At 43.0% G+C, this 18918-nt stretch overlaps 1 protein-coding gene across 8 annotated transcripts in view; it reads right to left on the bottom strand.

Annotated features, from left to right (window-relative positions):
• The window catches only part of LOC129827758 (protocadherin gamma-C5-like), a 231123-nt gene that overhangs the window by 146269 nt on the left and 65936 nt on the right, over positions 1-18918 (bottom strand). The window contains exon 1 of one of the 8 annotated variants that reach the window (XM_055888905.1): positions 549-3125. The exons of 6 other annotated variants lie outside the window; for them this stretch is intronic. In XM_055888905.1, the coding sequence (XP_055744880.1) occupies positions 549-2972 (2424 nt within the window). In that variant the 5' untranslated portion in view covers positions 2973-3125. Of the gene's footprint in view, positions 1-548; positions 3126-17864 lie in introns of those variants that run through there. One more of the 8 variants, XM_055888920.1, reaches the window with a different exon arrangement.

The following is an 18918-nucleotide window of genomic DNA, read 5'->3' as shown; positions in this document are numbered from 1 at the left end:
GTACTCGGAAGAATCCCTAACGCCTTTACAACAGAAACCGAACATACCAGACCCACAGACAGCGACATCCGCTACTGCTCAAATAAAAGTTCCCTACTTTTCTCATAATAGTATAGTCCAACAGAGCTTTGTCTATTTTTCTCTTTTGCAATGCCATCCAAGTAGGCCAACAAACTGATTCCAAATAGAACCAGCGTATCATATGTTTTGTAACATAAAAATTGTGCAGTAGGCAAATCGTAAAAAAATGAATAAGTTAATTTTTCAATCCTACAAAATGTTTTGAACCACAATTCATATAATCTGCAAAATGTCGGCATTGAAATGAAGGTGCTGAATTGATAACATAATAGATTGCACCATAATGTTTGGAGCTACGTTTAGTTGTTTAAACAGTGGCATAGAAAACAGACGTTATGATAGAACCGTGGGAATAGTATTTTTTATCCTGAACAAAATTACTTTGTAAAAAAACTACCTGCAGTTGTAAAACACCTGCCACAGAGACTCTAGACTTATAACGCATGTCTGTTAAAATAAATGCCTACCTCTGGGGATCCCTCGGAATCGCGAAAGTCTTCAGCAAATTCAGTTGTAGTTTTTCTCAGTGTCTGGTCCAAGGGCATCGTGTTGTCATTGTAAGATGTAACAAACTTGAAGTCACTTGTGCGCGATCCCGTCGTTAGGTATGCGTCATAATTGTATGTGCTGCGGAGAGTTCCCACTCCATCCCCCTCTGCGTAGTTGGGAGGGAGATATGCGCTGGGGATGGCGACCGCTCCGTCAAACAACAGTCGGGGCTTTCTCCTGCGGCAAAACATCACGGCCAGGATGACAATAATGAAGGTGAGGAAAAAGGTGGAGACGGACACCAGCGCGATGATCAGATAAGAGGTGAGTTTGGAATTGCTCTCATCATAAGAGACATCTTTCAGTTCTGGCACTTCAGCCAAGTTATCAGAAATCACTAAATACATGCTACAGGTGGCAGAGAGAGAGGGCTGTCCGTTATCTTTCACTGACACAATGAGGTTCTGTTTCATGCTGTCAGATTCAGAAATGTCCCGCTGTGTCCTGATCTCTCCGCTGTGGAGCCCAATAGTGAAAAGTCCCGGATCAGTGGATTTTACCACATGATAGGACAGCCAGGCGTTCTGCCCGGAGTCCGCGTCCACCGCAATCACCTTGGAAACTAGAGAGCCCCCGTGCGCAGCTTTGGGTACCAGCTCCGTCATGAAGGAGTTTCCCTCCGGGGCGGGGTATAGTATCTGAGGAGAGTTGTCATTCACATCCGTTATGAACACACTGACTGTGACGTTGCTGCTGAGCGGAGGAGAACCGTTGTCTCTGGCCACCACGTGGACTTTAAAACTCCTGAACTGCTCATAATCAAACGACCTCACAGCGTGGATCACCCCCGTGTCTCCGTTAACGGATAAAAACGAGGACACCGGGACACCGTTCACCTCACCAGGTAAGAGAGAATAAATAACTGTTCCGTTCTGTCTCCAGTCTGGGTCCCGTGCTGTAACAGAACACACGGAGGATCCGGGTTTGTTATTTTCAGTCACGTGGGCTTTATAGGACTGTTCCTCAAACACAGGTGGGTTGTCGTTGACGTCAGCTACAGATAACTGAACACTTTTAGAGGAGGACAGAGGTGGAGAGCCCTCGTCGGTGGCAGTGATTGTAATGTTGTAATCGGACACTAGTTCCCGGTCCAGTTCGCTCGTGGTCACCAGAGAATAGTAGTTTTTGATGGATGGCACCAGCTTAAAAGGAATGTTTTGCTGAATGGAGCAGCGGACCTGTCGGTTTTTCTCAGAGTCTCTATCCTGCACGTTAATGATGCCCACCTCGGTGCCAGGTGACGCGTTCTCAGGTATGGAGTGAGTCAGAGATTTTAGATATAGCTCAGGGGCATTGTCATTTATGTCTGTAATATCTATAATAACTTTACTGTCCGACGAAAGACCAAAGCCATCTTTCCCTTCAATAAAAAGTTCAAATTGTGTCTCTTCTTCATAATCTATTTCTCCTGTCACTCTAATTTCTCCTGTATTCTGGTCCATAGTAAATATATTCCTTGCTGTTTCAGATACTCGACTAAATTCATACGTCACTTCCCCATTCACCCCCTCATCTGCATCCGTAGCAGTCACTGTAACCACTACAGTATCTAAAGGAGAGTTTTCAGGCAGACTGGCTTTATAGACGGCCTGGCTAAACACTGGGGCGTTATCGTTAGCATCCAGTACAGTGACGTGTATGACTACAGTACCTGATCTCTGCGGAGTGCCTCCGTCTACAGCTGTCATCAACAGTTTCAACTCCTGCTGCTCCTCGCGGTCTAAATCTTTGTCCAGAACTAACTCACCGTATTTAATACCAGCATTATTCGTTTGCAAACCCAAAACAAAATTATTATTCCTTTGTAGTACGTAGTTTTGCACTGCGTTTTGTCCAATATCTGCGTCGTGAGCTGCGTTTACACGATAGCGAGCTCCTTTCACAGCGGATTCTCTGATTTCTACCTTAATTAAATCCTTGGGAAATATGGGTGAATTATCGTTTATATCTTGGATATGAAGTGATATATGATGCAACTCAAGTGGACTCTCTAGGACCAATTCGAATTTTAGTATGCATAAAACCTTTTCTCCACAAAGCCCCTCTCTGTCAATCCTTTCAGCAACAATCAGATCTCCGGTACTCAGATTAATGTCACAATACCGTTTTCGGCTTCCTTCAGTATCAATACGGGCCTTACGAGCGGAAAGTCTGCTCGCCTCCAGCCCGAGATCCTTGGCTATATTTCCAATAACAGATCCTCGTTTCATCTCCTCCGGAAAAGAATAGCTCACGTCTCCATAGGCGGAGTGCAGCGGTGGAAGAAAGAAAGCAAAGCAGAAGACCAGGCCTGACATTGCGAATCCTTTGTTCAGCATCCTTAGACTTCCAACAACATCCATAAATATAGTTAACCAGATCGATGTAAGGAGAAAGTATTCCACAAAAAGATCAACATTCACCAGAATCTCAAAACAAAATATGTGCGCAGTCTGACCGTTTACCTCTACTGTTTTCTGCAGTGATTTTTTTTTGTTAATGACAACACCAATGATTGGGGAGCTGTATCTATTCTACCTCCGCTGGTGAACAGCGACACTATGAGCACCCTTCAGAAATTACACGCTGACATTGGGCTAAGAACATTTTTTTAAAAGCCGCAGATGGACATTATTCATGATCAAACATTGGAGACATACATGATATATGCCCCCAGCATATGGAGATAACCTAATAAGCACAGTCAGTAGCTCAACTTTAGTTTTAGAAGTTAGAAGCGGACATAACCTGTCGGGGTGTCTGGGGGTCCTCCCCCAGAATTGTTTTTGGCATCTAAAGCAAATTTTCTGCATTTCTACACAATCTAATATGACCCACGGCCCTTCTAGCCATCTCTATTTAGAACATCAAAAAGTAATCAAAAATGCCCACAGTCATCAAGATATAGGTAAGAGAGAATTATTTAATATGTTTAAGTGATTGATAAAACTGAACTAGATCAAATGTAATTCAATAATCAATATTGTGCTGCACCTTTAACCAATAGCCTAACAAATGAACAACTCTTTAAAAAATAAAGTACAAAGACACATTTCAGCCCAAGCCTCCTCCATGCCCAATCCTCACCATTCTAGTCAAGAACTAAATTCTCTCCCCAACACAATTTTCTTCACAGATTCTTTTGTTTAATTTCCAAGGGAAAGGTTTGGAAACAAGTTAAATAAATAAATAAATATATATATATATATATATATATATACACTGCTCAAAAAAATAAAGGGAACACTTAAACAACACAATGTAACTCCAAGTCAATCACACTTATGTGAAATCAAACTGTCCACTTAGGAAGCAACACTGATTGACAATAAATTTCACATGCTGTTGTGCAAATGGAATAGACAATAGGTGGAAATTATAGGCAATTAGCAAGACACCCCCAATAAAGGAGAGGTTCTGCAGGTGGTGACCACAGACCACTTCTCAGTTCCTATGCTTCCTGGCTGATGTTTTGGTCACTTTTGAATGCTGGCGGTGCTTTCACTCTAGTGGTAGCATGAGACGGAGTCTACAACCCACACAAGTGGCTCAGGTAGTGCAGCTCATCCAGGATGGCACATCAATGCGAGCTGTGGCAAGAAGGTTTGCTGTGTCTGTCAGCGTAGTGTCCAGAGCATGGAGGCGCTACCAGGAGACAGGCCAGTACATCAGGAGACGCGGAGGAGGCCGTAGGAGGGCAACAACCCAGCAGCAGGACGCTACCCCCGCCTTTGTGCAAGGAGGAGCACTGCCAGAGCCCTGCAAAATGACCTCCAGCAGGCCACAAATGTGCATGTGTCTGCTCAAACGGTCAGAAACAGACTTCATGAGGGTGGTATGAGGGCCCGACGTCCACAGGTAGGGGTTGTGCTTACAGCCCAACACCGTGCAGGACGTTTGGCATTTGCCAGAGAACACCAAGATTGGCAAATTCGCCACTGGCGCCCTGTGCTCTTCACAGATGAAAGCAGGTTCACACTGAGCACATGTGACAGACGTGACAGTCTGTAGACGCCGTCGAGAACGTTCTGCTGCCTGCAACATCCTCCAGCATGACCGGTTTGGCGGTGGGTCAGTCATGGTGTGGGGTGGCATTTCTTTGGGGGGCCGCACAGCGCTCCATGGGCTCGCCAGAGGTAGCCTGACTGCCATTAGGTACCGAGATGAGATCCTCAGACCCCTTGTGAGACCATATGCTGGTGCGGTTGGCCCTGGGTTCCTCCTAATGGAAGACAATGCTAGACCTCATGTGGCTGGAGTGTGTCAGCAGTTCCTGCAAGAGGAAGGCATTGATGCTATGGACTGGCCCGCCCGTTCCCCAGACCTGAATCCAATTGAGCACATCTGGGACATCATGTCTCGCTCCATCCACCAACGCCACGTTGCACCACAGACCTCATCAGGAGCATGCCCAGGCGTTGTAGGGAGGTCATACAGACACGCGGAGGCCACACACACTACTGAGCCTCATTTTGACTTGTTTTAAGGACATTACATCAATGTTGGATCAGCCTGTAGTGTGGTTTTCCACTTTAATTTTGAGTGTGACTCCAAATCCAGACCTCCATGGGTTGATAAATTTGATTTCCATTGATCATTTTTGTGTGATTTTGTTGTCAGCACATTCAACTATGTAAAGAAAAAAGTATTTAATAAGAATAGTTCATTCATTCAGATCTAGGATGTGTTATTTTAGTGTTCCCTTTATTTCTTTGAGCAGTGTATATATAACACATCCACCTACACATATACTGTACATTAACACACAGAAAAAACATATCCTCCATATAATTCATCTCATAGCCCTAATAGTACTGTAGAGTTCATTTTACTTGCACACAATATAGCTGGGTAGCCCCATCCTGCCCCTAGTGGTCCACCACCCTGCAGCCCCCAACCCAACACACCCCACTCAGGTTTAGGATCTTAGTGAAAAATGCATTATTGGTTTCAGGTGTGTTAGGCCAAGGCCAGAGAGACAACTAACAGGACGGAAGATCCCCAGGGCCAGGACTGAGCTGCCCATCAGCTAGGGATAGCCTAAATAAGTATCTCCCCTGACGTGGGCATGTTTTCAATACAGACTCTTTTTGTCGTACAGTATTCCATAGAAGTCATTCAGACCTTATAAAGGTTGCCCAGTATACCCTTAATATGGTAATAAATCACATCTAATGACACATAACCTGATATTTCTGCGATCTATTGTGACATTGTGGGAGGATAACCAACCTTCCAATTAATGGCAATGCATTTCTTAGCCGTTACAAATGCTAGGTTATACAGTTTTCATAACAAATGCATATAGGTCCTCTTTTGTGCTTTACACCTCCAGCACAGGAATGGCATTTCTGGGTGCACATTATTCAGTTTCACTCGCATATAGTACGTTCTATGAAAGGTCTTAAACTGCAGTCATGGGCCTCCCGGGTGGCGCAGTGGTCTAGAGCACTGCATCGCAGTGCTAACTGCGCCACCAGAGTCTCTGGGTTCGCCCCCAGGCTCTGTCGCAGCCGGCCGCGACCGGGAGGTCCGTGGGGCGACGCACAATTGGGCTAGCGTCGTCCGGGTTAGGGAGGGTTTGGCCGGTAGGGATTTCCTTGTCTCATCGCGCTCCAGCGACTCCTGTGGCGGGCTGGGCGCAGTGCGTGCTAACCAAGGGGGCCAGGTGCTCGGTGTTTCCTCCGACACATTGGTGCGGCTGGCTTCCGGGTTGGAGGCGCGCTGTGTTAAAGAAGCAGTGCGGCTTGGTTGGGTTGTGCTTCGGAGGACGCATGACTTTCGACCTTCGTCTCTCCCGAGCCCGTACGGGAGTTGTAGCGATGAGACAAGATAGTAATTACTAGCGATTGGATACCACGAAAAATTGGGGAGAAAAGGGGATAAAATGTAAAAAAAATAAAAAAAATAATAAAAAATAAAAAAATGCAGTCATTTATGTCTGAGTTTATATGACTGGGCATTTAAACATAACTATCCATTCATGATCATCAATAGCTTTTCCCAAGTCTTCCTCACGTCTTTCAACCCTTGATACAGCTGAAATCAACTTTAGACGATTGTCAGACTGCCTTAAAATAGTTTACATTTTTCTGGCTTGTCCAGTGTTTGCTGCACAGAGTGAATAAAGTGTTGTGTCTGCAAAACTTCACCTCAGCTTCATCACAGACTGGTCATCCCTGGCTGCCTGACCCTGCTGAGACCCCTATCACCATCTGATCCTGCTAAGATGAGGCATGACAAAGAATTACCTTGGTGTACATTTCTACATTATTTTATACAAGAATATAATCAATCGTTCAATAATTGAAATGACCATTATTCCCAGATCCCAGACTGTAACTTTAAGATGCTGTCCTGTAGCTACTGTAGGTCTACCAATCAATTCAAGATGGAATTTTATATCATTCACTGATAATGTTAATATACCGCAAATTCACCTGACCTCCGTAGACTGGTCTTCCCTCTCTGTCTGACCCTGCTGGGACACCTGTCACCATCTGATCCTCCTCAGACATGATGAGCACAGTGTTATGTCCTGACTGTGCACCACGACAGTGAAGCCTGTAGAGCTGTTTATTACTGTGTCAGTGTGAAAAGTAGGGAATTAGCTAGGGAAAGTTATAGATCAATAAAACGTTACATTGCTCGAATTGCTCTAATAAAAAGTCACATTGAGCTGAAAAAACGTCAGAATGTCGATCTACAATCATTTGCCCGCTGGATTCATCGTTTGATTCAGGTCTAGTGTGATTGTGGTAAAAACAGTAGCTAACGTTAGTGAGCTAGTTAGCTCGCTAATGTTAGACAACGTTTGCCTAGCTCTCTCTAGCTAACGATACTTCAACTGGTGAAAGATAGCCAAGTTCATTTACATCTGTTGAAACGGGACAAAACTAAATCTACAAAACATTTCCATACACACAACAGCTGCTAGATATGCAGTGGCATCTATTCATGGATGCCAAGTGAAGACAAAATAAATTGACCAATATTATTGTTTTTTTTACATTTAAAATAATGTATCTTTCGTCTCTCTGTGTTTTTGTAATTTTACTTCAATTTGCAAGAGCTGAATGTATCTCACCGGAGAAAGCATCTGAGCGAGCAAAACAGCGCCCCTCTGTCTTTGTATGTGTAGGCCATCTAACTGATGCTGTCTGGTCATAAATAGTATGACATTGTTGCCGCCCGTAGAATTGAATGCAAGGGAAGCCAGCGAGCATTTGGCCTCCCTTGATAAAAAAAAGTTTAAAATAATAGCCAATCAGCGTTGAACTAAACTGATTGAGCTCAACTGTGAATGGTCCTGGCGCATCAAAAAAAATCCAGTTTGGATTTGGTTTCAATCCTTTTACATTCTATCAAGAGAAATATGTAATTGACAGAAACAACTTGAATTGTTGCATCTCATTGTGTGTGTTGTTGTCCTCCGGTGGCCAGCTAGCTAGCTAAAATTGTCCCTTTCATAAATTAGCAATGGATGGAGACAGGGATTTGAACTTGTGGTTTTACTTAGTTATCCGTTCTGGCCAATGATTATAACTGCTATTCTGATCTAACCATAAATTCGTACATTGTGCACCTGGACTGAGAGGATGGAAGTTCAATACGTAGTTAGATGTAGAAGGCTAATGTTAACTAGCTAACGTTGCCCATGAAAATAAGTTAGGCTAGTGAGCAAGCATTTTTGCCAGGTAGACTAGGACAAGAAAAAATAAAAGCGTGTACTGTATGACAGAGTCATAGACCGTTTTGTCAACATGAAAGAGATGAGGAGGGCATTGGCTTTTTTCTACTAGTAGGGTGAGTCAACATGTTTTTTCAACTTGCACGAACACACACACAGAAATCAGAACCCACACACACACACACACACACACACACACACAGAAATCAGAACCATGGACAGCCACATCATATTTAGCTTACGTTGATTGGACTAAATAGTTTTTGGTATCGTTTAGTTGTCACTGTGTTAGACTAAGCAGAGGTGATTTGATGATGTTGAAGTTGAAATGGTGCTGGAATGGTGGAGGCTGTTCCTGTCTTCTGCTTGCAGTAACTCTCCATGGTTCTAAATCAATAGTTGTCTAGTGGTCTGAAAATGTTGGACATATGAACTTGATTGACCTTGCTGTAGGTCATGTTACTGTTTGTTACATGCAATATGCTTTGTGGATTTCGGACAGAGGTTGCTCTCTGGTTTTGTGATAAAACCAAGGTGGGGTTGAATTTACTATGCCACCGTGTCTTCTTATTGTCTCGGCCTTACGCCTATATATCATGGTCACAAGACATATGAACTAACAGATTATAGAGCAAACAACACAATTATCACAACACAAAGATTGTAATATGGCTTTCCATCTGGCTTGGCTTCCCCAGTGATTTTACCTACGCACCGCTAGTGGCTTATGAGGTGGCTTTGGTACACTGTAAGACTTTTCTGTCATTTCAACAGTAAAACCCTGTAGGATGCACAGTGTAATACCATAAATGTGTTTTACAGCATCCGTGGTGTAGATTGAACTGCATGTTGGGTAAAATGCTGAAAATGAACTGTAATTTGAAGCCTCTTGTAAAAATGACTCTAACATACTGTATTTCTTTACAGTAATAGCTTATACACTGTAGATTCAAATGATCCGTTTCAGGCGCCAACCTCATGCTGTTGGGAGAGACACATAAAGCTCAGACGATTTTAGTAAATATCTTCTTGAAGCGCCTATGAAGTGAAATAATATTTTTAGCAACTGCTGGGTAGGTAAATTGAGTTGTTTATAAGTATATTTATTGTTAGCCAACATTGTATTACCACATGTTTCCTTAGCTAAACTAGCTGGCTAACGTTTGCTAGCTGGCTAGCTAGCTCAAGTTGACAAAATACATTTTGGTCTGCTCTAAATTGCTCGTAAATATCTGGCTGTGCGACCTAGAAAAACATCACCCAGAGAATAATGATTGTGATTATAGGCTGCATGCCAGCCCCAGAGTGTCATACAGAATAGACTAAGTGCAGATTCATGACTGCTATGTTTCCACTGTTACTACAGAGAAAATGGCTTGTTTCTAGCAGTTCCAAAAATGACCCATATGTTTTGGGATGGACGGGCCACATTATACACATAAAACACGTGCCGACCTAAGGTACAGTGCCAGTGGTCAGCTGTAGCCTAACACAGTGTCGGCGGTGGAACCTAGTCACGTGGCAAACTCTTTCCCCTCCCAGGATTATACAGCATTTCAAGTAGGATAGCAGCCTACACAAGAAAAAACTAATATTGGTAGCCATCTAGATGTCACCGTGGTATATTCTAGTCAATGGGGAGAGCATAAATGTCAAAACCACCGGGACAGTGTCCTCCTTAGCTGTTACAACCCTGTGGCATTCGGTTCACTTGGCACTCATCTGTTCAACATACATCATCATTTTTCATGCCAGGACTGTCTGTGTAGCCTCTCCCGCCAACCATTTGCTTAATTAAAAAAACATTGTTCCATAATGTTACAGTGTTAGCTAAATCTGTTCACTGTACCAGGAGTTTGCAAACATTTGGTTACACAGCTAGAAAGGGACATGTTGTGAGTGTGGTAAAATAATCTGTGATATTGTGTAGCCTATAGTGATGTTGTATTAGTTAACTAGGGTTTGAAGTAGGTGCATCTATCTTTCTTATTTGTGTTTGTTCAATGCCTCAACTGATTTCATAAACTATGTTGGATATATGTTGTAGGTTTGAAACAACCCAAGATGATGAATCCTGAAGATGGGACAAAGTGCATGACAAGGTGGCCCAGAGGAAGCAAGCTGTGTGTTCTCAAGCCCTACCTTGCCGCATTCTCCCAAGAGCTCACTGAGTTTGAATGAAGACCTTTAGTGAGGTAAGTACCCATACACACGACACCAGCTTGATATGTCCCTTGTCCCTTGTCTTTTTACCCACAGAGTAACAGCCCTGGTGCTCTCTGTCTCTCATTCTATTCTTTCTTTTTCTATGCTTGTCCTAGGGGTGAGATGAGCTGACAAATCAGAACTGAGGAGGATTGTTACGGAGCCCCATGAGGAACACTGGATGCTGCGCTGACTTCTCTCTCCTGGATGCTCTACTGCCCTGTTGTGTCTTTTACCACCTCTGAACCCCCTTACCCCGAACAGAGTTGCCCCTGATCATAGATTGGGATGCATTATAACCTAGTACGGCAACTCTACCACCGCAGACCGAAAGGAGTTTCAGAGGGTGATACGTTTAGCCGAACGCACCAGGTGTCGCAGGAAGGCCAAGAAGATCATCAGGGACCCCCCACCCGAGCTACGGCCTGTTCAACCCGTTTTCATTACTCAGCGAGGCCAGCACAGGAGCACTAAGGCGAAAACTGGAAGACTGGCAAATAATTTCTAACCCCAGACCATCAAGGCACAGATCTGGGGAAGGGTACCAAAAAATGTCTGCAGCATTGAAGGTCCCCAAGAACAGAGTGGCCTCCATCATTCTTAAATGGAAGAAGTTTGGAACCACCAAGACTCTTCCTAGAGCTGGCCGCCCGGCCAAACTGAGCAATTGAGGGAGAAAGGCCTTGGTCAGGGAGGTGACCAAGAAACCAATGGTCACTCTGACAGAGCTCCAGAGTTCCTCTGTTGAGATGGGGGGCAAGGACTGGGAGACTGGTCAGAATCGAGGGAAAGATGAACGGAACAAAGCACAGAGAGATCCTTGATGAAAACCTGATCCAGAGCGCTCAGGCCATCAGACTGAGGCGATGGTTCACCTTCCAACAGGACAACGGCCCTAAGCACCCAGCCAAGACAATGCAGGAATGGCTTCGGGACAAGTCCCCAATGTCCTTGAGTGACCCAGCCAGAGCCCAAATTGAACCCAACCGAACATCTCTGGAGAGACCTGAAAATAGCTGTGCAGCAATGTTTTTCCTTTTGTGTTATTGAATGTAGGTTTGTTTATTCCATGTGTAACTGTGTTGTTGTTTGTGTCACACTGCTTTGCTTTATCTTGGCCAGGTCGCAGTTGTAAATGAGAACTTGTTCTCAACTGGCCTACCTGCTTAAATAAAGGTGGGGGGAAAAGCACAAACCAGATGGGATGGCATATCGTTGCAGAATGTGGTGGTAGCCATGCTGGTTAAGTGTGTCTTGAATTTTAAATAAATCACTGACAGTGTCACCAGCAAAGCACCCCCACACCATCACACCTCTTCCTCCATGCTTCACGGTGGGAACCACACATGCGGAGATCATCCGTTCACCTACTCTGCGTCTCACACAAAGACACGACGGTTGGAACCAACATTCTCAAATTTGGACTCATCAGACCAAAGGACAGATTTCCACCGGTCTAATGTCCATTGCTCATGTTTCTTGGCCCAAGCAACTCTCTTCTTATTATTGGTGTCCTTTAGTAGTGGTTTCTTTGCAGCAATTTGACCATGAAGGCCTTATTCACGCAATCTCCTCTGAACAGTTGATGTTGAGATGTGTTGAGATGTGTCTGTTACTTGAACTCTGTGATGCATTTTTTGGGGCTGCAATCTGAGGTGCAGTTAACTCTAATTAACTTATCCTTTGCAGCAGAGGTAACTCTGGTTCTTCCTTTCCTGTGGCGGTCCTCATGAGAGCCGGTTTCATTATATTTCTTGAAATGCTCCTCATTAATTGACCTTCACGTCTTAAAGTAATGATGGACTGTCATTTATCTTTGCTTATTTGAGCTGTTCTCAACATAATATGGACTTGGTCTTTTACAAAATAGGGCTATCTTCTGTGTACCACCCCTAACTTGTCACAACACAACTGATTGGCTCAAATGCATTAAGAAGGAAAGACATTCCACAAATTCCACAGGCACACCTGTTCATTGAAATGCATTCCAGGTGACTACCTCATGAAGCTGGTTGAGAGAATGCCAAGAGTGTGCAAAGCTGTCATCAAGGCAAATGGTGGCTACTTTAAAGAATCTAAAATATATAATATATTTTGATTTGTTTAACACTTTTTTGGTTACTACATGATTCCATATGGGTTATTTAATAGTTTTGATGTCTTCACTATTATTCTACAATGTAGAAAATCGTAAAAATAAAGAAAAACCCTGGAATGAGTAGGTGACTCCAAAATGTTTAATGGTACTGTATATACAATATATTTAACCCCAATATTTCTTGCTTCAACTGAAGAGGTCAAAACAATAATCTAAGAGGCTACATGACCAATTACATCAAACATGGAGCCTATCAACTTGCCTATACAGTGTCAAAAATGTCCCTGTAAATTTACAGATTCATACTGTCAGCAGAGTTGTCAGGCAAATACTGAAATGTTAAGTGCTTTACAGTATACAATATGCAATATTGTATACTGTAACACAGCTAATATATAATTACAGTAATTTCCTCTGTTGCCAGTATAATGCTGTACATGTACAGCATGTTACTGTAATCCGTTTTATGGTACAATACTCTTATGGTAATATTTTTATGGTAATTGTAATGAATTAACAGATGGATGGTTGAATTAATGAATTAAATTAATTGAGGGGAGGCAGGGTTTGTATTTTACAGTAATTTAGTGTAATTCCATGGGATTGGTGCAAGCAGGTTGGCTGATACGTAATGTGATTTCATATTACAGGGTATCAAATATATATAAATAATTGGTGTTTAAAATCACTTGCACTTAACAAAGACTTCCAAATGTTCAGTGACTACAGGGAAAAACAGACCAAGGACATAACAAACACTCAACCATTAAAGGTTAGATGCTTGCTGCCACTCCAATCTGTCCCCTATACATATTGAATTGTTGTGGCACTACTACCACATATGTGTTAATTTGGTACACCACTCTCACTCACGGGTGCAACAAATGTCGCATCTTACAAGGCACGCCTCAAAATATGTTAATGAGCCAGAATCAACCATACCCAATAGTGGAAAAAAGTTTTTGGGCGATCCAAAAATATAGTAGGGTAATATATTCTTTGTGGTGGACTTATAGTACCATTTTAAATACAGTACTTCTTTACAGTAACGTACTGTTAAACCAATGATTCATTGGAATTGACGGTATCATTTACCAGTTACTGTCACGATTGTCATTATGAAAGGACCAAGGTGCAGCGTGGTAGGCGTACATTTCCCTTTAATAAATGAACACCGAACAAAAACAACAAACTACCAAACGAAACGTGAAGCTAATAATAGTGCTGACATGCAACTATCCATAGACAAGATCCCACAAACCACAAAGGGGAAATGGCTGCCTAAATGTGATCCCCAATCAGAGACAACGATAAACAGCTGCCTATGATTGGGAACCATAACAGGCCAACATAGACACACAAACACCTAGATGACCCACCCTATTCACACCCCGACCCAACCAACATAGAGAATAAAAAGCTCTCTATGGTCAGGGCGTGACAGTTACGCCTAAATTCACCCAGAGTGCATTGCGATTCACGACTATTTGCTGTAAATAATGAACATGGTACATTGCTGTTAGTTTTATTGTATAATTTTGTAAAAACAACAATGTATGTATCCAAAGAAAGGTTTCATTACTACACTGATTCAAACCCCACAGTATATTATGTGACTGTGTGTGTGAGGTGGGTGTTGGGGGAGAGAGAGACAAAGAGAGAGTTAAAAATGGGATTGGGCACAATCTTAGATATATGATCAAGGGCAAATCTATTCAGAGTAAGAGGGTTCAGAGTCTGAGCTTTATGCATGCAACCCAAAGCATGAGGTTGGCGCCTGAAACTGAAAATGGTCATCTACAGTTGGCATGAAGTATTATTTTTAAGAAATATGTTTTACTGGACGGTTCAAATTACAATTAATAACAATATTTTCCAGCATTTTACCCATAATGCAGTGCAACCTACAGCATGTATTATGTCAAACACATTAAACAACCATGTGTTTATTTTCTGTTGAAACTATATAAGGGTCTAGCAGTGTATAAACATGGGATAATGATGTACTGCCATGAAATAGGTGATTGTCTATGGGAAAAAATTATTGTACAACGTATAGTAGGACTATTTTTGTTTACAATAAAGGCTTACCTCTGGGGGGGACCCGTTGGAATCGTCAAGTTCTTCAGCAAAGTCTGTTGGAGTTTTTCTCAGAGCCTGGTTCGCGGGCAGTGTGTTGTCGTTGTAAGATGTGAGGAACTTGAAGTCACTTGTGTGCGATCCCGTTGTCAGGTATGCGTCATAATTGTAAGTGCTGCGGAGAGTTCCCACTCCATCCACCTCTGCGTAGTTGGGAGGGAGATAAGCGCTGGGGATGGCGACCGCTCCGTCAAACAACAGTCGGGGCTTTCTCCTGCGGCAAAACCTCACGGCCAGGATGACAAAAATGAAGGTGAGGAAAAAGGTGGAGACGGACACCAGCGCGATGATCAGATAAGAGGTGAGTTTGGAATTGCTCTCATCATAAGAGACATCTTTCAGTTCTGGCACTTCAGCCAAGTAATCAGAAATCACCAAATACATGCTACAGGTGGCAGAGAGAGAGGGCTGTCCGTTATCTTTCACTGACACAATGAGGTTCTGTTTCATGCTGTCAGATTCAGAAATGTCCCGCTGTGTCCTGATCTCTCCGCTGTGGAGACCAATAGTGAAAAGTCCCTGAACAGTGGATTTGAGTATATGATAGGACAGCCAGGCGTTCTGGCCGGAGTCCGCGTCCACCGCTATCACCTTGGAAACAAGGGAGCCTCCGTGCGCAGCTTTGGGTACCAGCTCGGTCATGAAGGAGTTCCGCTCCGGGGCGGGGTATAGTATCTGAGGAGAGTTGTCATTCACATCCGTTATGAACACACTGACCGTGACGTTGCTGCTGAGTGGAGGAGAACCGTTGTCTCTGGCCACCACGTGGACCTTAAGGCTCCTGAAATGCTCATAATCAAACGACCTCACAGCGTGGATCACCCCCGTGTCTCCGTTAACGGATAAAAACGAGGACACTTGGACACCGTTCACCTCACCAGGTAAGAGAGAATAACTCACTGTTCCGTTCTGTCTCCAGTCTGGGTCCCGTGCAGTAACGGAACACATGGAGGCACCGGGTTTGTTATTTTCAGTCACGTGGGCGCTATAGGACTGTTCCTCAAACACAGGTGGGTTGTCGTTGACGTCACCTACAGATAACGGAACACTTTTAGAGGAGGACAGAGGTGGAGAGCCCTCGTCGGTGGCAGTGATTGTAACGTTGTAATCAGACACTAGTTCCCGGTCCAGTTCGCTCGTGGTCACCAGAGAATAGTAGTTTTTGATTGATGGCACCAGCTTAAAGGGAACGTTTTGCTGAATGGAGCAGCGGACCTGTCGGTTATTCTCAGAGTCTCTATCCTGCACGTTAATGATGCCCACCTCTGTACCAGGTGACGCGTTCTCAGGTATGGGGTTAGTCAGAGATTGTAGATATATCGAAGGGTTGTTGTCATTAACATCTGTGATGTCTATTATGACTTTGACATATGATGCTAACCCTAAACCATCCTTTGCTTTGATGCGCAGTTCAAAATATGACATTTCTTCAAAATCAATTGTGCCGATCACTCTAATTTCTCCAGTCTTCCGGTCGATAGAAAATAATTTGTCATCTTCCTCTGACACATGAGCGAAGTCATAGGTAACTTCCCCATTCACTCCGTCATCTGCATCCGTAGCACTCACTGTAACCACTACAGTATCTAAAGGAGAGTTTTCAGGCAGACTGGCTTTATAGACGGCCTGGCTAAACACTGGGGCGTTATCGTTAGCATCCAGTACAGTGACGTGTATGACTACAGTACCTGATCTCTGCGGAGAGCCTCCGTCTAGAGCTGTAAGCAATACTTTTATTTCATTGCTTTGTTCACGATCAAGCTCTTTCTCTAGAACCAGCTCCACAGTATGACTATCAACCGTCAATAGAAAATTGTCATTTTTTTGTAAAGTGTACCTTTGCACTGCATTCTGTCCTACATCTGCATCGTGTGCCTGATCAAGTAAAAAACGAGCGCCTTTATCTGCTGATTCACTCATTTCAATTTTAATCACTTCGTCCTTAAATTGCGGAGAATTATCATTTATATCTTGAACATGAAGACTAATACGTTGCAGCTCCAAAGGATTCTCCAATACAAGTTCTTGTTTTAAAACACACTAAACCTTCTTGCCACAAAGCCCCTCTCTGTCAATTCTCTCCGCAACAATCAGATCTCCGGTACTCATATTAATGTCACAGTAACGTTTACGGTTCCCATCGGTATCAACACGGGCCTTACGAGCGGAAAGTCTGCTCGCCTCCAGCCCGAGATCCTTGGCTATATTTCCAATAACAGATCCGCGTTTCATCTCCTCCGGAAAAGAATAGCTCACGTCTCCATAGGTGGAGTGCAGCGGTAGAAGAAAGAAAGCAACGTAGCAGACCAGGCCTGTCACCGAGATTGCTTTGTGCCCCATCCTGGGATTAAATCGCCAAAACACAATATAGACTTGATAATACAATGTAAACAAATAGTATTCCACAAAAAGATTCAGCTTGATGAAAATAATATCGTCAAAATGTTCAAGCAATCTGACCGTCTCCAGTCTTTTCCGCAGCTTACTGGCACCAGAACACCCGAGCCTTGTAACAACACCAGTGGGTGGAGAACTGGATCTATCCAAACACAGCTGGTGAACAGCGACACAGTCAGTACTCTTCAGAAATTACACATGTCAACATACATTCCTCTATATCTGTATTTCAGGTCAAGTCGTAATAGGAAGCAATATTTGTAGGCTGCATGATTGAATAATGTGCACTGATATAGGCCTACGTCTTTTAAACCCTAAATAAATGTAATTCCTTGTTGCAAAATAACCTAATAGAAATACACAGAAAACAACATTAAAAAGCATAAAACATAAACCATAGCATTACAATCATGCTCACAGCATTGAGTTAAGATTGGTCTAGCTGTAAGGAACACATTAGAAAAGGTTATGACACATCGGGGAGAAAATGTATGGGCTACCTACATAGCAACTGACATGTTATGTTGCTATTTTAGTCGACACACTCGTCAGAATGAACAAACACAAAAACAGAGAGTAGCCTATGGGAAAGAAGGAAGGTGAGGACAGTCAAGTAGCGATGACTCGGTGTAAACCCTACTGGCCTTATGTTGGATTTTCTGCATGTTCACCACCATGGACAGCAACACTGAGGCTCAAGCCGCAAATCAGACACTCTCACACCACTTCTCCACAGACAGTACTTTTTATTTTCTAACATTTTTCCAAATAAGCCTATTCCAACAGAGCAAAACTCCTATATCAACCCATTTTCAGTGAACTCAAAACGCTGCTCTGTGTATGTGAAAAATCCAACCAATCAATTTTGTCAAAAAATAACATAATCACAAATCCCATCACAACTAAAAATATTAATCAGCAGCTGTACATCAGCGCCTCAGTATTTCCCACTTCAGCTGAGGGGATCTGAATGAGGATCTGAAATGTTTCATTACACGTCAAACCTGGATCACTAACACATTACGTCCAACCTAGATCTCTAACACATTACGTCAAACCTGGATCACTAACACATTACGTCAAACCTGGATCACTAACACATTACATCAAACCTGGATCACTAACACATTACGTCAAACCTGGATCACTAACACATTAGGTCAAACCTGGATCACTAACACATTAGGTCAAACCTGGATCACTAACACATTAGGTCAAATCTGGATCACTAACACATTAGGTCAAACCTGGATCACTAACACATTAGGTCAAACCTGGATCACTAACACATTACGTCAAACCTGGATCACCAACAAATTACGTCAAACCTGGATCACTAACACATTAGGTCAAACCTGGATCACTAACACATTACGTCAAACCTGGATCACTAACACATTACATCAAACCTGGATCACTAACACATTACGTCAAACCTGGATCACTAACACATTACATCAAACCTGGATCACTAACACATTACGTCAAACCAGGATCACTAACACATTACGTCAAACCTGGATCACTAACACATTACCTATAGACAAGTTGTGATATTGAAGTACTGCTGTAAAAAAAATGGTCAGGAAAAAATGTATTTTACATTGCATCATTACTCTAATTTTAGCTCGAAATGTTTTAAAACGTGTCTTAATAACTGAAAATGTGTAACACACAACAATATATTATTTGTTATTTACGATGAAGGCCTACCTCTGGTGGGGAACTGTCGGAGTTGTCAAATTCTTCGGCAAAGTCTGTTGGAGTTTTTCTCAGAGTC

Source organism: Salvelinus fontinalis, chromosome 29 (assembly GCF_029448725.1).
Source record: "Salvelinus fontinalis isolate EN_2023a chromosome 29, ASM2944872v1, whole genome shotgun sequence".
In the NCBI taxonomy this organism is placed as follows: Eukaryota; Metazoa; Chordata; class Actinopteri; order Salmoniformes; family Salmonidae; genus Salvelinus; species Salvelinus fontinalis.
This window is presented reverse-complemented; position numbering and strand designations above follow the sequence as displayed.